The 19,211-nt window shown below is 44.7% G+C and overlaps 1 protein-coding gene across 5 annotated transcripts in view; it reads left to right on the forward strand.

Moving 5' to 3' along the window:
* The first annotated feature begins 704 nt into the window (after positions 1 to 704).
* The window catches only part of PTPN12 (protein tyrosine phosphatase, non-receptor type 12), a 124,327-nt gene continuing 105,820 nt past the window's right edge, over positions 705 to 19,211 (forward strand). For 2 of the 5 annotated variants that reach the window (XM_019543612.1, XM_019543615.1), the window contains exon 1: positions 707 to 878. In XM_019543612.1, the coding sequence (XP_019399157.1) occupies positions 780 to 878 (99 nt within the window). In that variant the 5' untranslated portion in view covers positions 707 to 779. Of the gene's footprint in view, positions 879 to 19,211 lie in introns of all 5 variants that reach the window. The other 3 variants (XM_019543616.1, XM_019543613.1, XM_019543614.1) reach the window with 3 other exon arrangements.

A 19,211-nucleotide genomic window follows, 5' to 3' on the forward strand; every position in this document is an offset into this window, starting at 1 on the left:
GAACAATATCGCCCGCCCTCTAAATGCGGTCCGTTTTCTGGCACTAAATGTTAAATCAGGATTTGCTGCGTCCCGGACCGGACAGGACCGACAGCGCCATGACCCGGGCGCGGCCGTCCGCCCGCCGGTGCAATTCCTGTTCCGCGGGAAGCTGGGAGCGGAGGTTTCGGGGCAACGAGAACAAAGAGCCGAGTCCAGCTCATCCCCACGAGACAAAGCTCCGGGGAGCAGCGGCGTTTTCTCCCCCTCTCTCACTTATCCCGAATCAGGTCGGACAGAAGGACGCCGGGGCGTCTCCCCCTGCGGAGCAGCTCCCCCAGGCCGGGGGCAGGGGCGGACTCCCGGAGCCCAGCCCCGCCCCACCCCGCCTGTCGCCGGGGGACTACATCTCCCAGCAAGCCCCGGGCCATGACGTCCCGCGGTGTGCGAACCACACCTCAGCCCTGGGCTGCCCCTTCCCCCCTCGCCGCCAAGTGGTTCCCTCCTAGGGAACAGCAGGAAGGTGCCATGCCCGGGACACTGGGGGGAGAGGCGGGGGTCTTGTCTGAAGGAAGGGCCGGGCGGTGATTGGCGGGCTATGTAGCCAATGGCGGAGGCGCGGTGAGGCTCGCAGCCAATGGCGCGCGGCGGGGTGGGGCTGGGCGGCGGGCACTGCGCCTGCGCGCGGGGAGCGCTGGGGAGTTCGTCGTGTCCCTGAGGCGGCGGCAGCGCTCGGCCGGGCGGCGGGGATGGGGCGGCGCTGAGGGGTGGCCAGGCGGCGGGCGCGGGCCGGCGGCAGGATGAGCCAGGAGGAGATCCTGCGGCGGTTCGTGCAGCGCGTGCGGGCCATGAAGGACACGGACCACAATGGGGAGGACAACTTCGCCAGCGACTTCATGGTGAGCGGGGCGGCGGGAGCATCCCCGCGGGTCGGGGCCTGAGGTCCTCTGCGGAGCCCCCGGCCCCGTATCCTTCCCCCGCGACGGGGCGGGCGCGCCCCGGGCTCCGCTTCTCCCTTGCCTGGACCCCGGCGGCGGAACAATAGTGGCGGCGGGCGGAGGGGGCGGGGGAGGGTGGGATGCGGCCCCGGGCCGAGGACACGCATGAAATCCGGTGGAAATGTCACGTTGGGATGGCGGGGAGGAGGCTGCGGATGTTGCGCAAGACTCAGGGGCGCCGGGAGCTGCTCAGGTCGGAGCTGGGAAGAGGAAGTAGACTTTGGGAAGTGGCTGCTTCACCTCGGTGGGTGGGAGATGGGAAAATGCCGGGTCCTGAGTGAGCCCGGCCCTGGGAATGGGCAAGGGGGGAAGGAAGGAAGAAAGAAAAGCGAGTCTGGTTTGAAGTGCTGTGTCTGAGCTGGTTTCATTGGAAATCGCAGCGTGCGTGGTGCTGTCATAAGGGAGCTGGCGTGGGTGAGGAGCTGCTTTTGGTTTGGCTTTTCTTTTCTTTCTTTCTTTTTTTTTCTGTGAAACATAAGGCCATTTTTCATGTGGGGGCTGACTGCTTGTCCCGCTTGGCCCTGTCGTTGTCCTTCTGCACTGAGTATAGAAAGTCTTGTTTTCTGGGGCGGTTGACATGCTTTCCGTTTCCAGAGCGATATAAGGCAGAGTTTAGTCTCTTTGTAGAGTGTGCGTGCGGCTGAACAATGTTATATTTTAAACATTTGTTAAAAGTGTTGCTTACAATGATGGTCTGAAAGGTTAGAATTTTTTTTATGCTTTTCAGCACCTTTTTCGCTGTCTGGTCTGTTAGCCACTGACACTGTTAATACTGAGCTTGCGAGCAGCAGCAGGGCTGAGAACACTTCTGAAATCAGGGGAAAGTGTTTGCGTTTCCTTTTTTGTAGTTCTGCAAGGGCAGATGTATTGCCCAAAACGATGTGCATTTGCTTGTGTGCGCGCGTGCGCTCTCTCTCTTTCTCCTTTATTAAAAAACAAACAAAAAAACTGTTCAAAGTTTCTGCTGTCTTTTTAGTGTATACTTTGTGGCGCTCTTTCGCACACTTCCAGTTCTGAATAATGAGCCAAAGGAAAGCTGCAGGGCCCAGAATACCATAGTTATTTTACTCTAGCACTCTACTAGAAAAGAGTCTTTTTCTTTGAGTGTTTATTGTAGAAGCAGACACAGAGCAGTTTTAGACATGGCTTGTGTACTTTACGCAGCCACTCAAGCTCTGATACTGGGAATGGAAGAAGGGTGAAGACAAGGTGGTGAGAGAAATAGTCTTGGTCTCTTGGATCATTCTCTTTAAAACCTTGTAAGGGTGTCTTGTCTTTTTTGGGAGTAATATCTTCTCATTTATGTATTGGGTGTGCTGCTACTGCTAAGCAGTGGCAAGTTTGTGAAAAAGGGATTGCTGTTACTCATCACTCTACTTCCAAGCCAAAGTGAAATCTAAAATTAGAAATAGAGCGGTGGCTGAATGCAACAGAAAACAATCCTTTATTTTTTCATCTTGTATCTTGCCATATAGTGTGTGGGGGGGATGGTGGCTTAAAAATACTTAGTGCTCTTATAGATGTCCTGGTGTTTTGTAGCATTTGTTGGGAAGAGGAATTAAAGAAGCAGCTGTAGCTGCATGGATTTAACTCAAAGCTAAAGAAGTGTTAATACATTTGACATCTAAGTAGTAATGTTATTGATTTGATTTTTTTTTTTTTTGGTTGATCTTTCCCAGTGGGTTGGGTTTTCAATCTCATTTATTGCAGGGTAGGTAGCATACTAAAGATGGCTGGTTTACCCACGGTGAAAAGGGTATCAGACCTCAAGGCAGACCAAGGCAATGTTGGGAAGATGATGTAAAAGTAGATCTGGAGGGGATAGCTGGAAGGGGATTGCACGAAAGGATGATATGGAAGACTGCAGTTGTAGGCCTCCTGAGGCCCAAGACCTGGTGAGGGGGAGATACAAGGAATGCATGCAAGGTAAGGTATATAATCCAGCTACCATTACCATTGGCTAGTTTTTCACAAAGTAGGTGGCATGGCCAGATGGTGGTCCTGGGCCAGTGCTCTGAGACAAAGGGTGGGAGGGAGGAGGGATTAAATCCCCCTTCCCTGCCTTACTCTGTCGTCCTGGCTGAGGTATGGCCACTCCCCTGTTCTCCACTCCAGTGGGCGAGAGGGGAAAACCCTGGTAGGGGCTGTGCTCTTTCTTCCCTGCTCAAGCAAGGAGCCAGGTGGGATGGGGGGCAGAAGTGTGACAGTCATGTGTCCCTGTCCCCCATCCCCTGTTTCCCCCCCGCCAACGCAGACCCAGACTGGGGTCCCATGGACCATGGAGGGGGGTTAAACTCCCCTCCCTCCCTTGAGCCTGCTGGCCTATGCTCCCATCCCTTCCCTTCAGCAGGGGATAAGTCTGGCAGGGACTCCATCTCAGCTGGGTTTCGTGCCCCCACCCCCTTGTCAGCCAGTCTTACTGCTGCAGTTAGAGAGCGGAGGGGTGGAGCCAACCCTGCTCTGCTGGAGCAGACAGCACAGCCCAGCCTACAGCTGTAAAGCCTCCTGGGATAGTGTGGTACTGTGATTTAACTTGAACCAGAAAGGGGTCTGGGACAGAAGTTCCACAAAATGGTTTGACCTAAATCAGTTAAGTCTGATACTGCATTCAACCAGGTTTATCTTAAACCAGTTTCAGCTATTTTGAAACTGTTTTTTGTGTACTGAACTTCGGTTTTGTTACAGGTTTAAACCAGTTTCTGATGACTTAAACTGGTTTGTGTGTAATGTCTGTCCGTAGCCATATACCCTAAGAGTTTGGGGGTAGTGCTACTTCATGACTTCATGGCACTGTAGCTTATACCAGCAAAAGAGATCTTTGGCCAGTATTTCTAGTATTAAACCAGTTCCTTGAACAGAATTATTCATAATGTTAAGGATTTTCTTTCATGGTATAAACTGCATCTATGTTAGGCTTAATGCTTGTTTTTTGGACTGACCAAGATTTATGAGACTAGATGAATTCTCAGTGGGCTGCTGCTGGTCTGGCCCCCATCCTGAATTTTATAAGCTTTAAACTAGTGCAGCTTATATGTAGGCTGAAGGTCAGACTTCGCATAGCAGTGGGTTATCATGGAAAGACCTTAAACATAGGAATTCTGTTCTAGTATTTTCATTTCTATGCAAATACATAATTTAGAGATTTTCCGTTGATTTACCAAGTGCACTGCACTTGGTAAAGAGTGTGTTTATTTGGAGTACTTTTCATGCTATTAGCTTATGTTACCATAGTTGATGGATCATATAACAATTACAAATAACTATTGAATTATGAATAGAGTAAACGGATTTTATTCTTAGTATGGCAGTTATTATATTAAACACTTTCAGTGTGTGGCAGTTTGTCTCTTAAGCATTGGATTACATATCTTGCCAAGTTACTGTTACAATGCTAATAGAATTTTTAAAGTAAATACTATAAAAGTAAAAAGTTATTTACTGAAACATCTGTAAGTAAAATATCACGAGTTCTGTGTAGGTGAGTGCTATGCCTACACAAAGCTTCTTGAAGGTTTGAGGTTCTTTATGGGAGATGAAAGATAATAAAATGACCCTGACTCTAATGTTGCATGTTGATGAAAATAAGTTGTTCAAATCAAATATGTAATTTTTATTAGTTGCTGTTACTTACAAGATAAGATATTCCATGAGGTGGGATTAATAATCATTATTCTTGTCTACAAGTTCAAAGAGCTTATCTTCAGCATAGGACCAGATTCTGCCCTGTCTTATATTTTATGCACTAAATTGTTTGAGATTTCTTAGGCTGTAAATCAGGGCTTGGCAACATTTTTAGGCAGTGTCAAAAACACCTGCAGCCTTGACTTGTAAGATGTTGGCATGCCCAGAGTGGGTGGTGGGAAAACTGTGAGGGGCTTGATCCTTGTTTTATGGCGGCTCAGCCCCAGCCATTTCACTGCTGTCTGCCCTGAGGCATGTGCACTAAGCAAAATGCCTTTGTGTGCCACACTCTGGCATGTGTGCCAGGGGGTTGCCTACCCCTGCTGTAAAGTATTGAAGAGTTTGGCATGACATATTCTCAGTTTAAAAAAGAGTTAAGTGGGTGTTTGATTTGAAATTAAGTTCATATTTTAAACCTGTTAAAATTAGATCCTAGTGCTACACCTGCCCCCTAGTTTCATTATTCTTGTCTTTAAGTTTCTTCTTCCTTATTGTTTTTGTTAAAGGCCTACAATTTTGCCCCTTTTGTTTAAGGGTAACAGTGAAACATGCAGTATATGGTCCTCTACCTACAATGTTTTTAAAGTCATTACTGTATGTGGAAAATTAGAAAGAAATCATGGATATTTTGGGAAAAGTATAGTCAGATAAAAATATAAAGTTTTCTGAGCAAGTTGCTATGAAGAATATGAGAATGAATTAGGGTTGTATATTTAGCAGTATTATACGAATTAATTATTTCTTAAATACTTGGACCTTCTTAATTGTGGTAAAAAAAAAAAAAATACTGCAAATGATGTTTCCAGGCCAGTATATTCATAGCTGAATACACAGACACCTAAGAAGGTTGTAGTTATACATCTTTATAAATGGTGGATTTTTCTGTGATGAGTAAAATTGATGTTGTATGTGTGTCAGGTGGCATTTTTTTTTCCTCTCCTTCCAGAGTTACAAAACTGTTTTGATTCTAACAAGAATTTGACTTTTTTTAAATATGTTCTTTTAGGAACTTTTTTTTAAGGGATGACAATTTCAAAGATTAATTCTTTCTGAGAAAATTTCAGACCTATAGCATTTCAGAAGAAATATGAGTGCCCACATCTAATTCTCTGTTTCTTCTCACATAAGATGGTATAAAATAAGATATTGTATTTTCAGTGTGTTAAGGCTAGTTGGATATAGCAGGGGAAGACTTTGACAGAAGAAGGGAACCAAAAAATAGATTGACTCTTTCTTCCATGGCACTTCAAGAATGGTTGTTAGTACCTGTAAGCATAACAGAATATGTGGTAATTTTTGTATTTTAAACTAATCGGTTAGGACAACCTCTTTAGTATCAAGGAAGTCGTGAACAAATAGTCTAAATCTGTTAAGGGATTAAGAACTTGCACGGAGGGTCTTGATTATCTTGCAGAGCTAATTGTATTCCTGATAATTTCTGTAAAATGTCTACAGTTGTAATAATAAGCTATATGTAGTTATTCAAAATATTGTATAGTTACAGTCTAAATTAGGAAGGCTGAAATAAACCTAACTTGACAGTTGAGTCATACTAAAGGACCTGTCTTCAATCATAGAATCAGTGAGTCAGAAGGGACCTAGACAGATCATCTAGTCCGACCCCCTGCCATGGGCAGGAAGGAGCACTGGGGGTGGCAGGGGTCATAAGACCCCAGCCAGGTGCCTAGCCAGTCTCCTCTTGAAGATCTCCAGGGAAGGTGAGAGCACCACCTCTCTGGGAAGCCTAGTCCAGGCTCTGGCCGCCCTTACAGTGAAGTAGTTTTTCCTAATGTCTAACCTAAACCATCCTCCCTCAGCTTGTGGCCGTTGTTCCTGGTGACTCCAAGGGGGCCCTGGTGAACAGACTTTCCCCGAGTCCCTGCTGGTGACCCCTGATAAGGTTGTAGGCAGCCACAAGATCCCCCCCTCAGTCTCCTCTTGCGGAGACTGAAGAGATTCGGGTCCCTCAGCCTCTCCTCATAGGGTTGCCACGGAGGCCCCCAACCATACGAGTGGTCTCCTCTGGACTGTCTCCAGGTTCTACATGTCCTCCTTGAAGTGCGGCGCCCAAAACTGGACACAGTACTCCAGCTGTGGCCTGACTAGCGCCGCGTAGAGGGGGAGCAAGACCTCTCTGGACCTGTTAGTGATGCCCCTGTTGATGTATGACAGGGTGTGGTTGGCTCTGCCTATTGCTTCGTCGCTTTGGCAACTTGTATTCATCCTGGAGTCAATCCTTACTCCAAGATCCTTCTCTGCCTCTGTGCTGCTGAGAGGGTCAGCCCCTAACCTGTAACCATAAAGCTGGTTCCCTCTCCCCAGGTGCAGTACCCTGCACTTGTCCTTGTTGAACTGCATCCTGTTCAGAGCCGCCCACTTCTCTAACCTATCCAGGTCTGCCTGGATGCGGTCCCTGCCTGCCGAAGTTACTACCTTCAAGAGTTTCTCCAAACTACAGCTCTTGAGGCGGTTTAAAACCATATAACTACACTGAACCCTGTAATCTCGCTGATTAATATAGGCTTTCAAAAGGCAGGAAAGTCTGCTTCTGTAATAAAATTCAGTTGGCTTGATATTTTTAGTTTTTAAGCATGATTGCTACTAACTTCTTTGAAAAAACAAGCAAACAAAAAAAGAAGAAAAATGGTAAACGTTCCTGTCAAGGCTCTTTATATCTTGACAATGTTAAATTATAATTAATAGGTAAGGTTTAGCTAAAGGTCCATTATGAACAATTTTAATAATACAGGCCAGTCATGATGTGACAGTCATAAAAACTTAATTTACCATGCTGGTATGATGACTCTATTTCTGGCTGGAGTGGCATGACTGAATAATAGTTTTGATGCATCTTATGTTAGATGCCTCTGAAACTTGGTGAAATGCTGTTTACTTAATATTGTCTGTATATTTATGTAAGTCTCAGCAGACAACCATTTCATTTAAATATTTTGCCTCTTTTATCCAATTAGAAAGCAATCAATGCTGTTGCTGTTTTTCAAAGATGGATATAATTTTTGTAGGGGCTGACTGAATGTGGAAAGGAAGATCTTTTTCCATTGCTACCCCCCACCTTTTCTCCTTACAGAAAAACAGTGCATGAACTGAACTAAGTTGATGATGATTTTATGTTCTTGGGTCAAAAGGGAGAAAAATTTTAGATCTCTTGGATAATACTTTGTCACATACCTGAAACAGGAATATATTATTTGGATTTTGTATGCAGTAAGATTTGGTGCTCTGAACAAGTCTTATGATAGTACTGAGTTTGCTGGATAAATGACAGATTTGTGGACTGACTTGGCATGAAGTGTATACCAAAGTGCTTGGATAATTTTAGCTTATGTGTGAGATAAATATACCATGTTTGTATGCCAGCAACATCTTATTTAGGTACGTAGTAGTACAGAAGAATTTAAAAGAATCATTAATTTGTCATAAACGATAGCCCTTGTTGAACAACTGCTCTTGGTCATCTTTTTCTTCCAGGATTGGGGATGCTGAGTGTGGGGTAGTTTACCTGTTGTGTAGATGGGGAGTTTTGGTTTAGAGGCTATAGCAGTAATGCCTGATTTGATGCTGTCATGTTCTGCTTTTGTTAAGATGCGTTAATTAGGGGAAAAGCCAAATTACAGCAGTAGCTTGAGTGCAGGTTTGCTGAGCTCCCCTGTCATTCAGCTTTCAACTTGTTTTTGTTGTTGTAGAACGAACGGAATGCTGAATACTTGCTTAATAATAAAGTAATTTAGCCATTCTGAAACTTCTGTGGGACAATTGCCACTCTGATCTCAGAGTAGGTTTTTGAGCTGGAAACTTTCTGTAACTACTTTGTGAGGGAGATGCAACCAAAAATACAAACTGAAACACCAAGCCTTCCAGGGGCAACGTATAAGGGTAAGCAAAGGTATGAGTGGACTGTGTGGCTTTTGGGAGACTTTCTCCGTATCTGTCCTTTTTGTGCTACAAATTAATTTAACTTTTCTAATATAATCTTATTGGTATTAATAAATTGGTAGAAATGTTTACAGTCTGAATTACTGTTGTGGAAAACTCCCTTTTGAAAGAGAAGTCCAAAGGAGATGTTATCAGCAAGTTGTAAACTGAAGGGATCCAGTGTGGTCTACAGCTTTTAATAAGGAAAAACACCTGATTACATAGGATGGCTGTTATGCTGGAGAACAACATGAAATGGCATATTGTTGAATTAAGAGTGCTGTTATAGAAAATGACAACCTAGATACAGGTTGTCTTATCCAGGAAGACATGTATGGATGTTTGGCATCTTCAAAGAATGGTTTAAAAACAAATTAATAATTGTATGGTCAAATTTTTGTTTCCTCAGTAATCTGAATTCTCGTCCTTTTTTGTGGGGAGTGATGTTGGGTTATATCTTTGAGTGTTTAACTGATACTTTAAAGTAGGCTTGAAGGATGGAAATTGATAGTTCCTCTTGCAAAATTTTTTCACTATAATTTCCCTGAAGTGATGACTGCACAGTTTGGGCAAAGAAAAAGTGAAATCTGAAGTTTGCTGGAATAAATACAATAGCAGGTACATGGGTTAGATGCTTCTGCTTTAAGAGTGGGGTAGGCTGGCATAGGACAGTGTAGTAAGCTTGCATAACCATGATTTATGCTGCTTTTGTGATTCAGGAGGATCTTGGTTTCTGGATATCAGCATGGCATTTTACATGGTTGAACTTTAAGTATCTTTTTTAATGGTAAATAGCTAAGTTTATGGATGAGCTAATATGAATAGAATAGAGAATTCATGGTTCAGCAGTTAGCAGGCATGGTATCTAGAACAAGGTATATGTAACCTGTGTGTGGGTGTAGAGTTCTCTGCAGTCTGTCATTCCCTTGCTTCACAGCTTTTGCTAGTTGTCTGTAGAGGCCAGGAAAGATCTCTCCCATCTCCTACATAACAACCCCTTGATGAATGCTCCTGGCTTCTGCAAGGCTTAACAAACAAACAAACAAAACAACTTTTCTACATAAAGGTTACCAGTTCCTTCCTGTGTTTTCTGCCTGGGAGACGAATCACTAAATAGCCTAGTTGGGTGGAGTGCCTCGTTTTGCATCCAGTCTTGTTCAATAGCTGCTGGAGGCAGAGCTTTCCTCTGCCTTGGAAGTCTCTTTCTCTCTCCTGTAGTGATGTCCCTGGGTGTAACTGGTTCTCATTTTGTTTTGGTTAGCCTAAGTAAGAACAGAGTATGGATTGCCTTTTATAAGAGCCTCTGAAGCTAGGGGACTCTGAGATGCCGTTGCTCTGACCAAGTGCTCTCCATTCTTTGACTCTAGAGAAGCTGTTTTTTTACCTTCTTTTTTTGATGCTGTCTTCATTAGGGTTGGGCCAGCCTGTTTCACTTCTTCGGCTTAGCTTTGTGGGTTGGAGTTGACTGACAGCTATTTAGACAGGGCCTTGACTTTTGTAGGTTTTTGGGTCAACCTCAAGTCCTCTGGAAGATCTCTTTCAGGATACCATGCAATATCTGTAGGATACTTTCTTGTAGGCTGTCACTGAAGAGGCAGATCCTTTCCCCTGAATCTATCCATGCCCTACCTTTTATGGGAATGATTGTATGTATTTGAGTAGGTGGCCATCTTGAAAGGGCTTAGTAAACAGACCTTTCCAACCATGAGTTAAAAACCACCCTGTGGTGTTCAGTTGTCTCTCCTTACGTGGGTGTGATTTGCATGCAGCTAGGCAGGTGGTTGTCTTGGAGGGGTATAGTAGACTGTCCTTTCCAACCACGAGTAAGAAGCTGCTTTGGTGTTGGTGCAAATATGTGGTGTTAACCTTCCATGGCACATGTCTTTAATGCTTTTTGTTGGACACATCTGTCCTTGGGTAATTGTGTTCCTGGCTGCAGGTTATTATACAAATTTCCTGTCCCTAGTGCTTGAAGAACTTGCTGTGTTGGAGTTGTGTGACCCGGTGGTGACTAATTTATTCCTGAGTTGTCTGAGCAGTACTTACTTCTGTCTTATTCTGGCCTGCGTGTGTTTCACTTGTCCTGTAATTATTCAACATGCTGGAATTTTTTTCTTTCCCGGGTACAAATGGATGTGGCCTACGTGAGACATGTGAACGTGTTGAGTCTGCATGTGTGAATGCAAAGTTACTTTCTGTTGAGTTTGCTAATGGCAATGCATATAGAGAGTAAAACTATTTACTTTCAATGCATTCATTGCTTGCCAGTCTGGGAGCATTCTTTCCCACACTTGTACCTGGAGTCATTTATTTATGACTGTTTTGGGACAAACTGGCAATGCTAATGGGATCCCATGAGCGGGGTATGCATTATTAAATTAATCTTAAGAATTTGTTTTGATTGCAAGCACATGAAATCTCTTGGAACCTAAAATGGCTGCTTATAATGGAACCAGTGGGCCTTACGATAGCACCCTGAAGACTGTCCTATGTATATAGTAGCTGGTGCAGTTTTTGAAGTAAATGAAATTCCCCCACAGAAACATGTAGCTGCATTACTCAGTTTAATGAAAGGAAAAACATATAGTTTACTGTGTTGTTTGCTTGCCCTATAAAAGCCAGCAAGCAAAACTGAAAATTGTTGAAAGGCATCTAGCACCTAAGATACTGGTTATTGCAGAAAAATTCAGGTTTCATAAAAGAAATCAACTTGAAGGTGAATCTACTTCCTCTTTTTTGACAGATTTACACAAATTGTGAGAACATTGCAGTTTTGAGGATGGAATTAATGAGGCCCTCGGAAACTGATTTGTTTATGGGCTACTTACTGAAGTTGTACAGAAGAAGCATGTAGCAGAGGAAGACCTCACTTTTAAACATGATGTTGAGATTGGAATAGCTATGGAAACTTCAGCAAAGGATGCCTTAGTACTGCATGGAGGAGTGCATGGAGGAAATAGAAATGAATGAGTTATTAATTATACAATGGGCAGGCAGCAGCTTTATGTGCTATAGGCGTGTAGAAAAAAAGTCCATCTGCAAAATCGTGAAATGAGTAGGGTATTGGTTTAAGGAACTCTACTGCTGAAGCTGCAGTTAAAAAGGACATGTCCAGGCAGTATGCCATGCTAAGAGATATAAAGAAGAGAGTTCAGTAAGGTATAGAAAGGGGAATAAAAAGGTATACATAGTTCAGAGGGACAGTGGTAACCGGATAGTGAGAGTGAAGTGGCTAATTCTGGGTCTATATCCCGTGAACAAGAGTAATGAATCAGCATTCTGGCTGAACTCTGAGTTGCTGGGAAATGCATAAAATGGAGCTGGATACCATGCATGTTCTCTCATATTTAGAATATGAACAAAACTAAAAAATATGAGATTAAAGGAGATCCTGGGGTTGTTAAAAACATACATGAGAGAGAAGATCATGCTAAACAGGGTGATGTCAGTACTGTAGAACAGTGCTTCTCAAACTATTTGATGTGGCAGACCGGCATTTTTTTTTTCCAGTGGACCAGGGGCTGGTGCCCGGTTCAGCCAGTGGCAGCAACTGCGTGTAACAGCGCTACACAAATGTGTGACCTGCTGTTTCTTTCTCTTTCCTCACCTTGCACGATGTGATGTCACCTGGAGTGTTGGAATGTACAAATTGTGACGCTATAACATATCAATGTTATGCTTCTGAAAATATATTTCTTTTTTTCCTGGCAACTCGCTGTGGACTGGCACCGTCTGCAGACCACCACTTCGACAAGCACTGCTGTAGAATATTCCTAAGTGCTGTCACATTGACCAGTTATGAGACACAGGGAGTTACTGCCGAGCAGAGTACAGAAGCAAAAGTTGGGGCTCCACTGGTTGTTCAGCCATCAGCTTTGTCACCTACAGTGATATCTAGTAATGTTGCACCAGAAAGAAGCAATGCTGACTAGTCAGGATCTAATAGTACTGAGTAACCTACATCTAATGAGGAAGTGTCTGAATCTGACATAGTTGAAGGAAGGCCATGTCCTCAGGACTGTGTTCAAGGGAGTGGTAGCCACTATTCAGAAAGGAAACTTAAACATGAACCTGACATAGTAGTTGGTACAGCACACTTGCAGGAAACAGTCAAGAAGGTGATTGCGCACTGCACTTCCTTTCTGGATAAGGCCAAACTGTAAGTTTCTCGGGTGCCTTATGTCACTGTCATATCAGAAGCAGTCTGAGACTCGATGTGAGAAATGTGAATGTGTTGAATCTGCATGTATGAATCTAAAGTTAATTTCTGTTGAATCTGCTAGTGGCAATAAATGTAGACTTTTTTTACTTCACATTCACAATGTATTCTGTGCTTGCAAGTTTGGCTGCAGTCTTTTCCATTCTTGTGTTCAGAGTCATTTTGTCCCAGAGCCCTGGGGCAAATGCAGCGGTCTGTTTCCCTGTTTAATACTGAATCAGTCCAAATTGGCAGTTATGAAATTCAGGAGAGAAATTGATGTTTTGATTGACTTGTGTGTTTTGAGTGAAACTGATAACAGATACCTTAGTGTAATACTTCAGGAGTATATCAGTGGTGCATTTATACCTTTTATGGGCCTTTTTACATGTGCTCTGGGGGTGGGGAGGGGTGCTTTAATTAGAACAGCTCTGACAGTCACTCTAATTAAAGTGCCTGCTGTGTCTTGTGCATCAGTGCCCCTGTGCTTCAAAATACCAGTGGGGGTGCTTTAAAGCTCATCAAACAAACTTTAGTTAAAACACCCCCACCGCCATTTTGAAGTGCAGGCTGACTGGAGCATGCTAATTGGCATGGTCAAGCAGACTTGATTAATAGTCAGCTCCGACACACTGTAATTACAGTGCATCAGAGCAGCTTCCCCACGTATGTACAGGTACTTTATATGTGTATGGTTTCAATATATAGTCCTATATTGCTGTTTGGCAAGTTATACAAAGCATAAGTTAAAGGCTTTTTCATGTTGTCCCACTTTCTGCTTCAGCCTGTCTCTAAATTTTCTCCTTAAGTGGCCCATTAATATTTCTGTCACCTTCTCATGTATAAGTCTTAAAGTTTACTAGGCAACTGATAGTCAGAAGTCAAGTAAACTGAAAAGAGCTCAAGTATCCAGCGAGGACATTTAAATTGGAACTCTCTGCCCTGAAAAAAGGAAGACGCTGGAATTTGTACTAGAGTGTTGTCCCAAACCCTGCTCTGAAATGATATCTTGTATGACCTCAAGCCGGCATATTCTGAATGTGAAGCCTTCTAACCCTGTGGTCGTTGGAAGAGAGAATATTTCTCTTTATTGCTCTCCTTATACCCAGAGACTCACGCTTTATTCAAAAGACGTACTGTGAAGCAACTTGAAAACTCAAATTTCAATGTAGTGCCAATGTCTTGAAGTCCAGATTCCTTTTTTTATTTGAAAACATAACACATTTTTTCCAGGTATGGTGCATTTAGCCTTTTCTGCTAATTAGAAACCAAACTTGTCAGGTTTTCAGATGTAGGACATCCTATTCCTAAACCATTGCAGCCCAGATGCCTTCCCATTCTTTTTCATACTTCCTTCAGTGAAGGAAAGTCTTCGACCTTTTTCTGTTTTCAGTCTTCTGGTCATTAGGAAGAGTTAGTTTGTTTGTTTTCTTTTTTGAGATTTGATCAAAATTTTGCTTTTGCTGCAGTTGAACCCCATTGCTTCGTGTCTTGGCCAAAGTAGCCAGAGAGAGCACTTTCTCCCTCTTGGTTTCATGGTGGCCGTTCAGATGTTTGAAAGCTTCTATCTTATCCATCCCAGTCCTAGTCTCCACTCCCCCAGTCTCCTTTCATCCAAACTTAAAACACAAATGGTTTGTTCTACCTTTTCTTGTATGGCTTTACATTCCAACCCATTTGTCTTTGTCGCTTGCCTTTGGATCCTCTCCACTTTCTCAGAACTCAGATCTGCATGCAGTGTTAGAGCTGAGGCCTCATCATTTCCAAGTAGAGTGGTACAAGACACTTCCCATGAATTGCCTACAATATCCCTGTTAAATCAGTCCCAAATTACATTTTCTCTTTTTGTGACAGCAGCATGTTGCAGACTTAGGTTAGTTATGACCCACTAACCCCCATATTCTCCTTGACAGTGCAGCTGGCTGTCCAGTTATTTCACACTTCTGTTTGTATGCATTTAGTTTTATTTCCATACATGTAGCATCTTGTGCCTGTAGGCAGCAATGTAATGTAACAAAGCTGGGTTATTTAATTTATTGAGATCCTTTTTGGTTTCTAATTCTACCTTCCAAAGTGTTGGTAAGTCTTTCTGGTTTTGTTCCCTGCTGAGATGCTTGATGGGCTTCCTGCATCCCAGTCACTTAAAGATGTTAAATAATACTTGAACTGATGAGAATTGTCAGGTGAACAAAATAAAGATGGCATAGAAACTTTGTACCTTATTGTAACAAGCTGAACATTGGATATATATTTTTAAAGCAACTAATGACTCTTTACGTACAGCCCTGTGCTGTAGCTGCTTGTGGCCGGCGTGGGGCTTGTTTGCTCTAGACAGCCCTGCGTGGGCTGTGAGCGCCTGCAGCAGGGAGTGCCAGCCATGGGGTGGGCAAGGGGCTGCTTTTCCCCGTGCTCATCACCAGCTTCTTCCTTGTGGGCGAGCAGGGGGTTGGGGCTGTGTACTCCATCCCCATCTGTACTGCGGGGCTGGGGGGTGCTGGGAGCAAGTGGGCGGGGAGCCAATGGGAGCACGGGGCCTGCACTGGTGTCCTGGGGCCAGTGCGGGGCCCAGAGCAGGGGGGCAGGAGCACGGGGTCCTGGCTGGCAGGGGCTCTGTGGAGCTGGGCCAGCTCACCCTTCTCCCTGCTGGTGCAGCCCAGCCCAGCTCCACAGACCCTTGTCAGCCTGTGTCCTACTTTGGGCCCCACTGGTGCTGGACCTGGGACATGGGTCCCAGGGTGGTGACTGGGGGTGGGACACCTGTCAAGGGGCAGGTCTACCCATGTGGCCCTCAACAGCCTGCCAAACTGGGCAAGTGGCCCTCTGCCAAAATAATTGCCCACCCCTGAACTAGGGTCCCTTACAAAGCCTCTTGGTGTTCTGCAATTAAGTTGGCCCCTATTCCAGGTATTGTCTTTCAGATCAAGTGAGACCTAATGTACTTCTGAGCCTTTATTTTTGCTGTGCTCCAGCAACAGAAATTTGTTGGATCGTCATATTGTAGCATCACTTCTACATGGAAACTGGGCAGTCTTTGAACTACAATTCCCTATTTTTTGTTGCATTGGGAAGATTGAAACCTACTGTAAAAGAATGACGTTAGTGGGCTTTACTGAAAAGTTGTGTAATAATTCTTATAATTTACAATAAATATGATTTATTAAAGGTGACAATAATAACTCAAACTTGGAATGATTGTATCTGGAAAGCTTATGTTGCTCCAACTTTTTTTTATTTACCCTCTTCATAGAACATAAAAATATTTACCACAGAACTGATTTGCTGGCTAGTTTCATAGTTGGTAGGGTCGGAAGGGACCTAAGCAGATCATTGAGTCTGACCCCCTGCCATGGGCAGGAAAGAAAGCTAGGGTCAAACGACTCCGGCTAGGTGAATACCTAGCCATTTTTGAGGACCCCCAGGGTAGGAGCGAGCACCACTTCACTTGGAAATTGGTTCCAGATCCTAGCTGCCCTGACAGTGAAGTAGCACCTCCTGATGTCTAGCCTGAATCTAGTCTCAATCAACTCGTGGCTGTTATTCCTTGTTACTCCCAGTAGTGCTCGGGGGAACAGGGTCTCTCCCATTGCCTGCTGGTCCCCCTTGGCCAGTTTGTAGACAGCCACAGGATTCCCTCTCAGCCTTCTTGTGGAAGGTGAACAGATTCAGTTTCCATAGCCTCCACTTGTAGGGCCTGCCTTGCTGCCCTTTGACCATGCGAGTGGCCCTCCTCTCTGGACCCTCCTGATGCTGGCCGCATCCTTCCTGAAGCGCGGCGGCCAGAACTGGACACAGTACTCCAACTGCGTTCTGACCAGTGCCGCATAGAGGGGGAGGATCGCCTCCTTGGACCTGCTCGTGATGCATCTGTGGATGCATGACAAGGTGCAGTTAGCCTTCCTGACCGCGTCCCCACATTGGTGGCCCATGTTCATTTTGGAATCAGTAATGACTCCAAGATCCTTTTCTTCCTCTGTGTTAACAAGAAGGGAGTTCCCCTTGTAGGTGTGCTGCTGGTTCTTCCTCCCCAGGTGCAGTACCCTGCACTTGTCGGTATTGAAACCCATCCTGTTCTCATCTGCCCACCCCTGTAACCTGTCCAGATCTAGTTGCAGCTTGTCCCTCCCTTCTAGTTTGCCCACTTCTCCCCACATCTTAGTGTCATCCACGAATTTGAACAAGGCGCTTTTCACCCCCTTGTCCAAGTCACTGATGAAGACGTTGAATAGTGCAGACCCAAGGACTGAGCCCTGAGGAACTCCACTGCCCACATCCCTCCAGGTCAAAAATGACCCACCCACCACCACTCTCTGGGTGCGGCCCTCCAGCCAATCGGCGACCCATCTGACTGTGTAGGCATTGATGCCACAGTCTCCTAATTTTTTAATGAGAATGGGGTGAGAGACCATGCCAAAGGCCTTCCTAAAGTCCAGAAAGAACTACGTTCACCGCGACACCTGCGTCCAAGGATTTTGTGACCTGGTCCTAGAAGGCTACCAGGTTGGTCTGACAGGACCTGCCTTGAATGAACCTGTGTTGGTTGCCCCTAAGCATGATCTCCCCTGTTGGTCCCTCACAGATGTGCACCTGGACAATTTTCTGAAAGAGCTTCCCCAGGATCGAGGTAAGACTAATGGGCCTATAGTTTCCTGGGTCCTCCTTCCTCCCTCTTTTGAAAATGGGGACCACATTAGCCCTTTTCCAGTCCACTGCAAATGCACCCCACCAGAGCACTGTATAATTCTCCCTACTGCTAAGTAAAGAGCCAGGGGACCTGGACAAAAATCTAGTTCTCCTGGGGGACTTTAATTACTGTGACATCTGTTGGGAGAGAAACAGAGCGGTGCACAGGCTGTCCAGCAAATTCTTGGAGTGTTTTGTGAAAAGGTTTTTTGGTACAGGTGGTGGAGAGACCAAAAAAGGGGAAGCCATTTTTGGAATAAGTAGCAGGACAGCAGGGAGAAACTTGGGGCTCTGGGAGTGTCCTGCAGATGGGTTTGTGACATCCACCTTACAGTACGTCTGTGTAATTTGTATTTCCTTAGCTGTTAATTAGAATAACGTGAGAGATTGTGTCAAAAGCCTAGCTGAAGTCAAGAAATATTACAGATAATTTTTGGAGTGTTTTGTGAGAAGCTTTATGGTACAGGTGGTGGAGAGACCAGTTAAGGGGAAGCTTTTCTTGGCTGGCTGGTCAGAAACAGGAGGAACTGATTGAGAATGTGAAGGTGGAAGGTAACTTGGATAACAGTGGCAACAAAATGTTGTAGTTGAAGTTCCTAGGGAAGAAGTGAGGAGAGCAGCACAATAAATATGTTGGACTTCAAAAAAACCAAACAAACCAGAACAGACTTTAACAAGCTTGGGAAACTGATGGGCAGGATCCCCAGGGTGGCAAGTCTGAGAGGGAAAAGGGGTCCAGGAGAACTGACTGTACTTCAGGGAGACTGTATTAAGGGTGCAGGAACAAGCTATCTGGGCGGAGTGACAGAGTTGGAAGTGCAACAGTACACCAATCTGGCTCTCTCTCTAATGAGTTGAAGTTCAGCAAAGAATCCCAAATAAAGTAGAAACTTGGTCATGTTACTAGTGAAGAGTATAAGAGTATCACACTGGCATGCCTTTTCTTACTCTAGTTTCTTACTCCAATGCCGTATCTTTGAGCATGGTTTGTAGCAAAGATGGGGAAGGGACAAGCAAGCAACCAAGAATGACAGAAGAACAGGTTAGAGATTGTTTAAAGAAGCTAGATGCTTCCATTTTGGTAAGACAAGAAGGGATACGCCTAAGGTGTGGATGGAATTGGCCGAGATAATTTCAGAGACTTTGGGGAGACTTTGGATTTTCAGAGTCTTTGAGACGTTGTGCAGGTTTGGTGAGATCCTGGATGATTGGAAAAGGGTGAATATAGTCCCATCTTTAAGATAAAAGTGGAGGGGGATCTGAGGAATTACAGACCAGTCAGCTTGACCGTGATACCTGGAAGGATCGTGGAGCAAGCACCCTCTAGGGATGTGTTGTGAAGCACCTAGAGAATAACAAGCAGATCAGAACAGCCAGCATGGGTGATGCACTGACAGCATGTCTGAACAACTTGATTTAATTCTATGATAAGGCTTTTTGATAAGGTGACAGGCAGCGGCTGTAATATTTCTTGACTTCTGCTAGGTTTTTGAGGCGGCTGTTAATGAGAATAACATATTGTTCAACATCTTCGTTAATGATGTGGACGCTGGAGTCAGAAGCGCACTGGCCAAGTTCGTCGATGACATCAAACTTTGGGGCAAAGCATCCACACCAGAAAACAGGCGGGGTGATCCAGGCTGACCTGGACAGGCTCAGCAAGTGGTCAGACGACAACCTGATGGTGTTTAACACCAAAAAATGCAAGGTTCTCCACCTTGGGAGGAAAAACCTGCAGCATC

This window comes from Crocodylus porosus, unplaced genomic scaffold (genome assembly GCF_001723895.1).
Source record: "Crocodylus porosus isolate Cpor-Errol unplaced genomic scaffold, CroPor_comp1, whole genome shotgun sequence".
Classification (NCBI taxonomy): Eukaryota; Metazoa; Chordata; order Crocodylia; family Crocodylidae; genus Crocodylus; species Crocodylus porosus.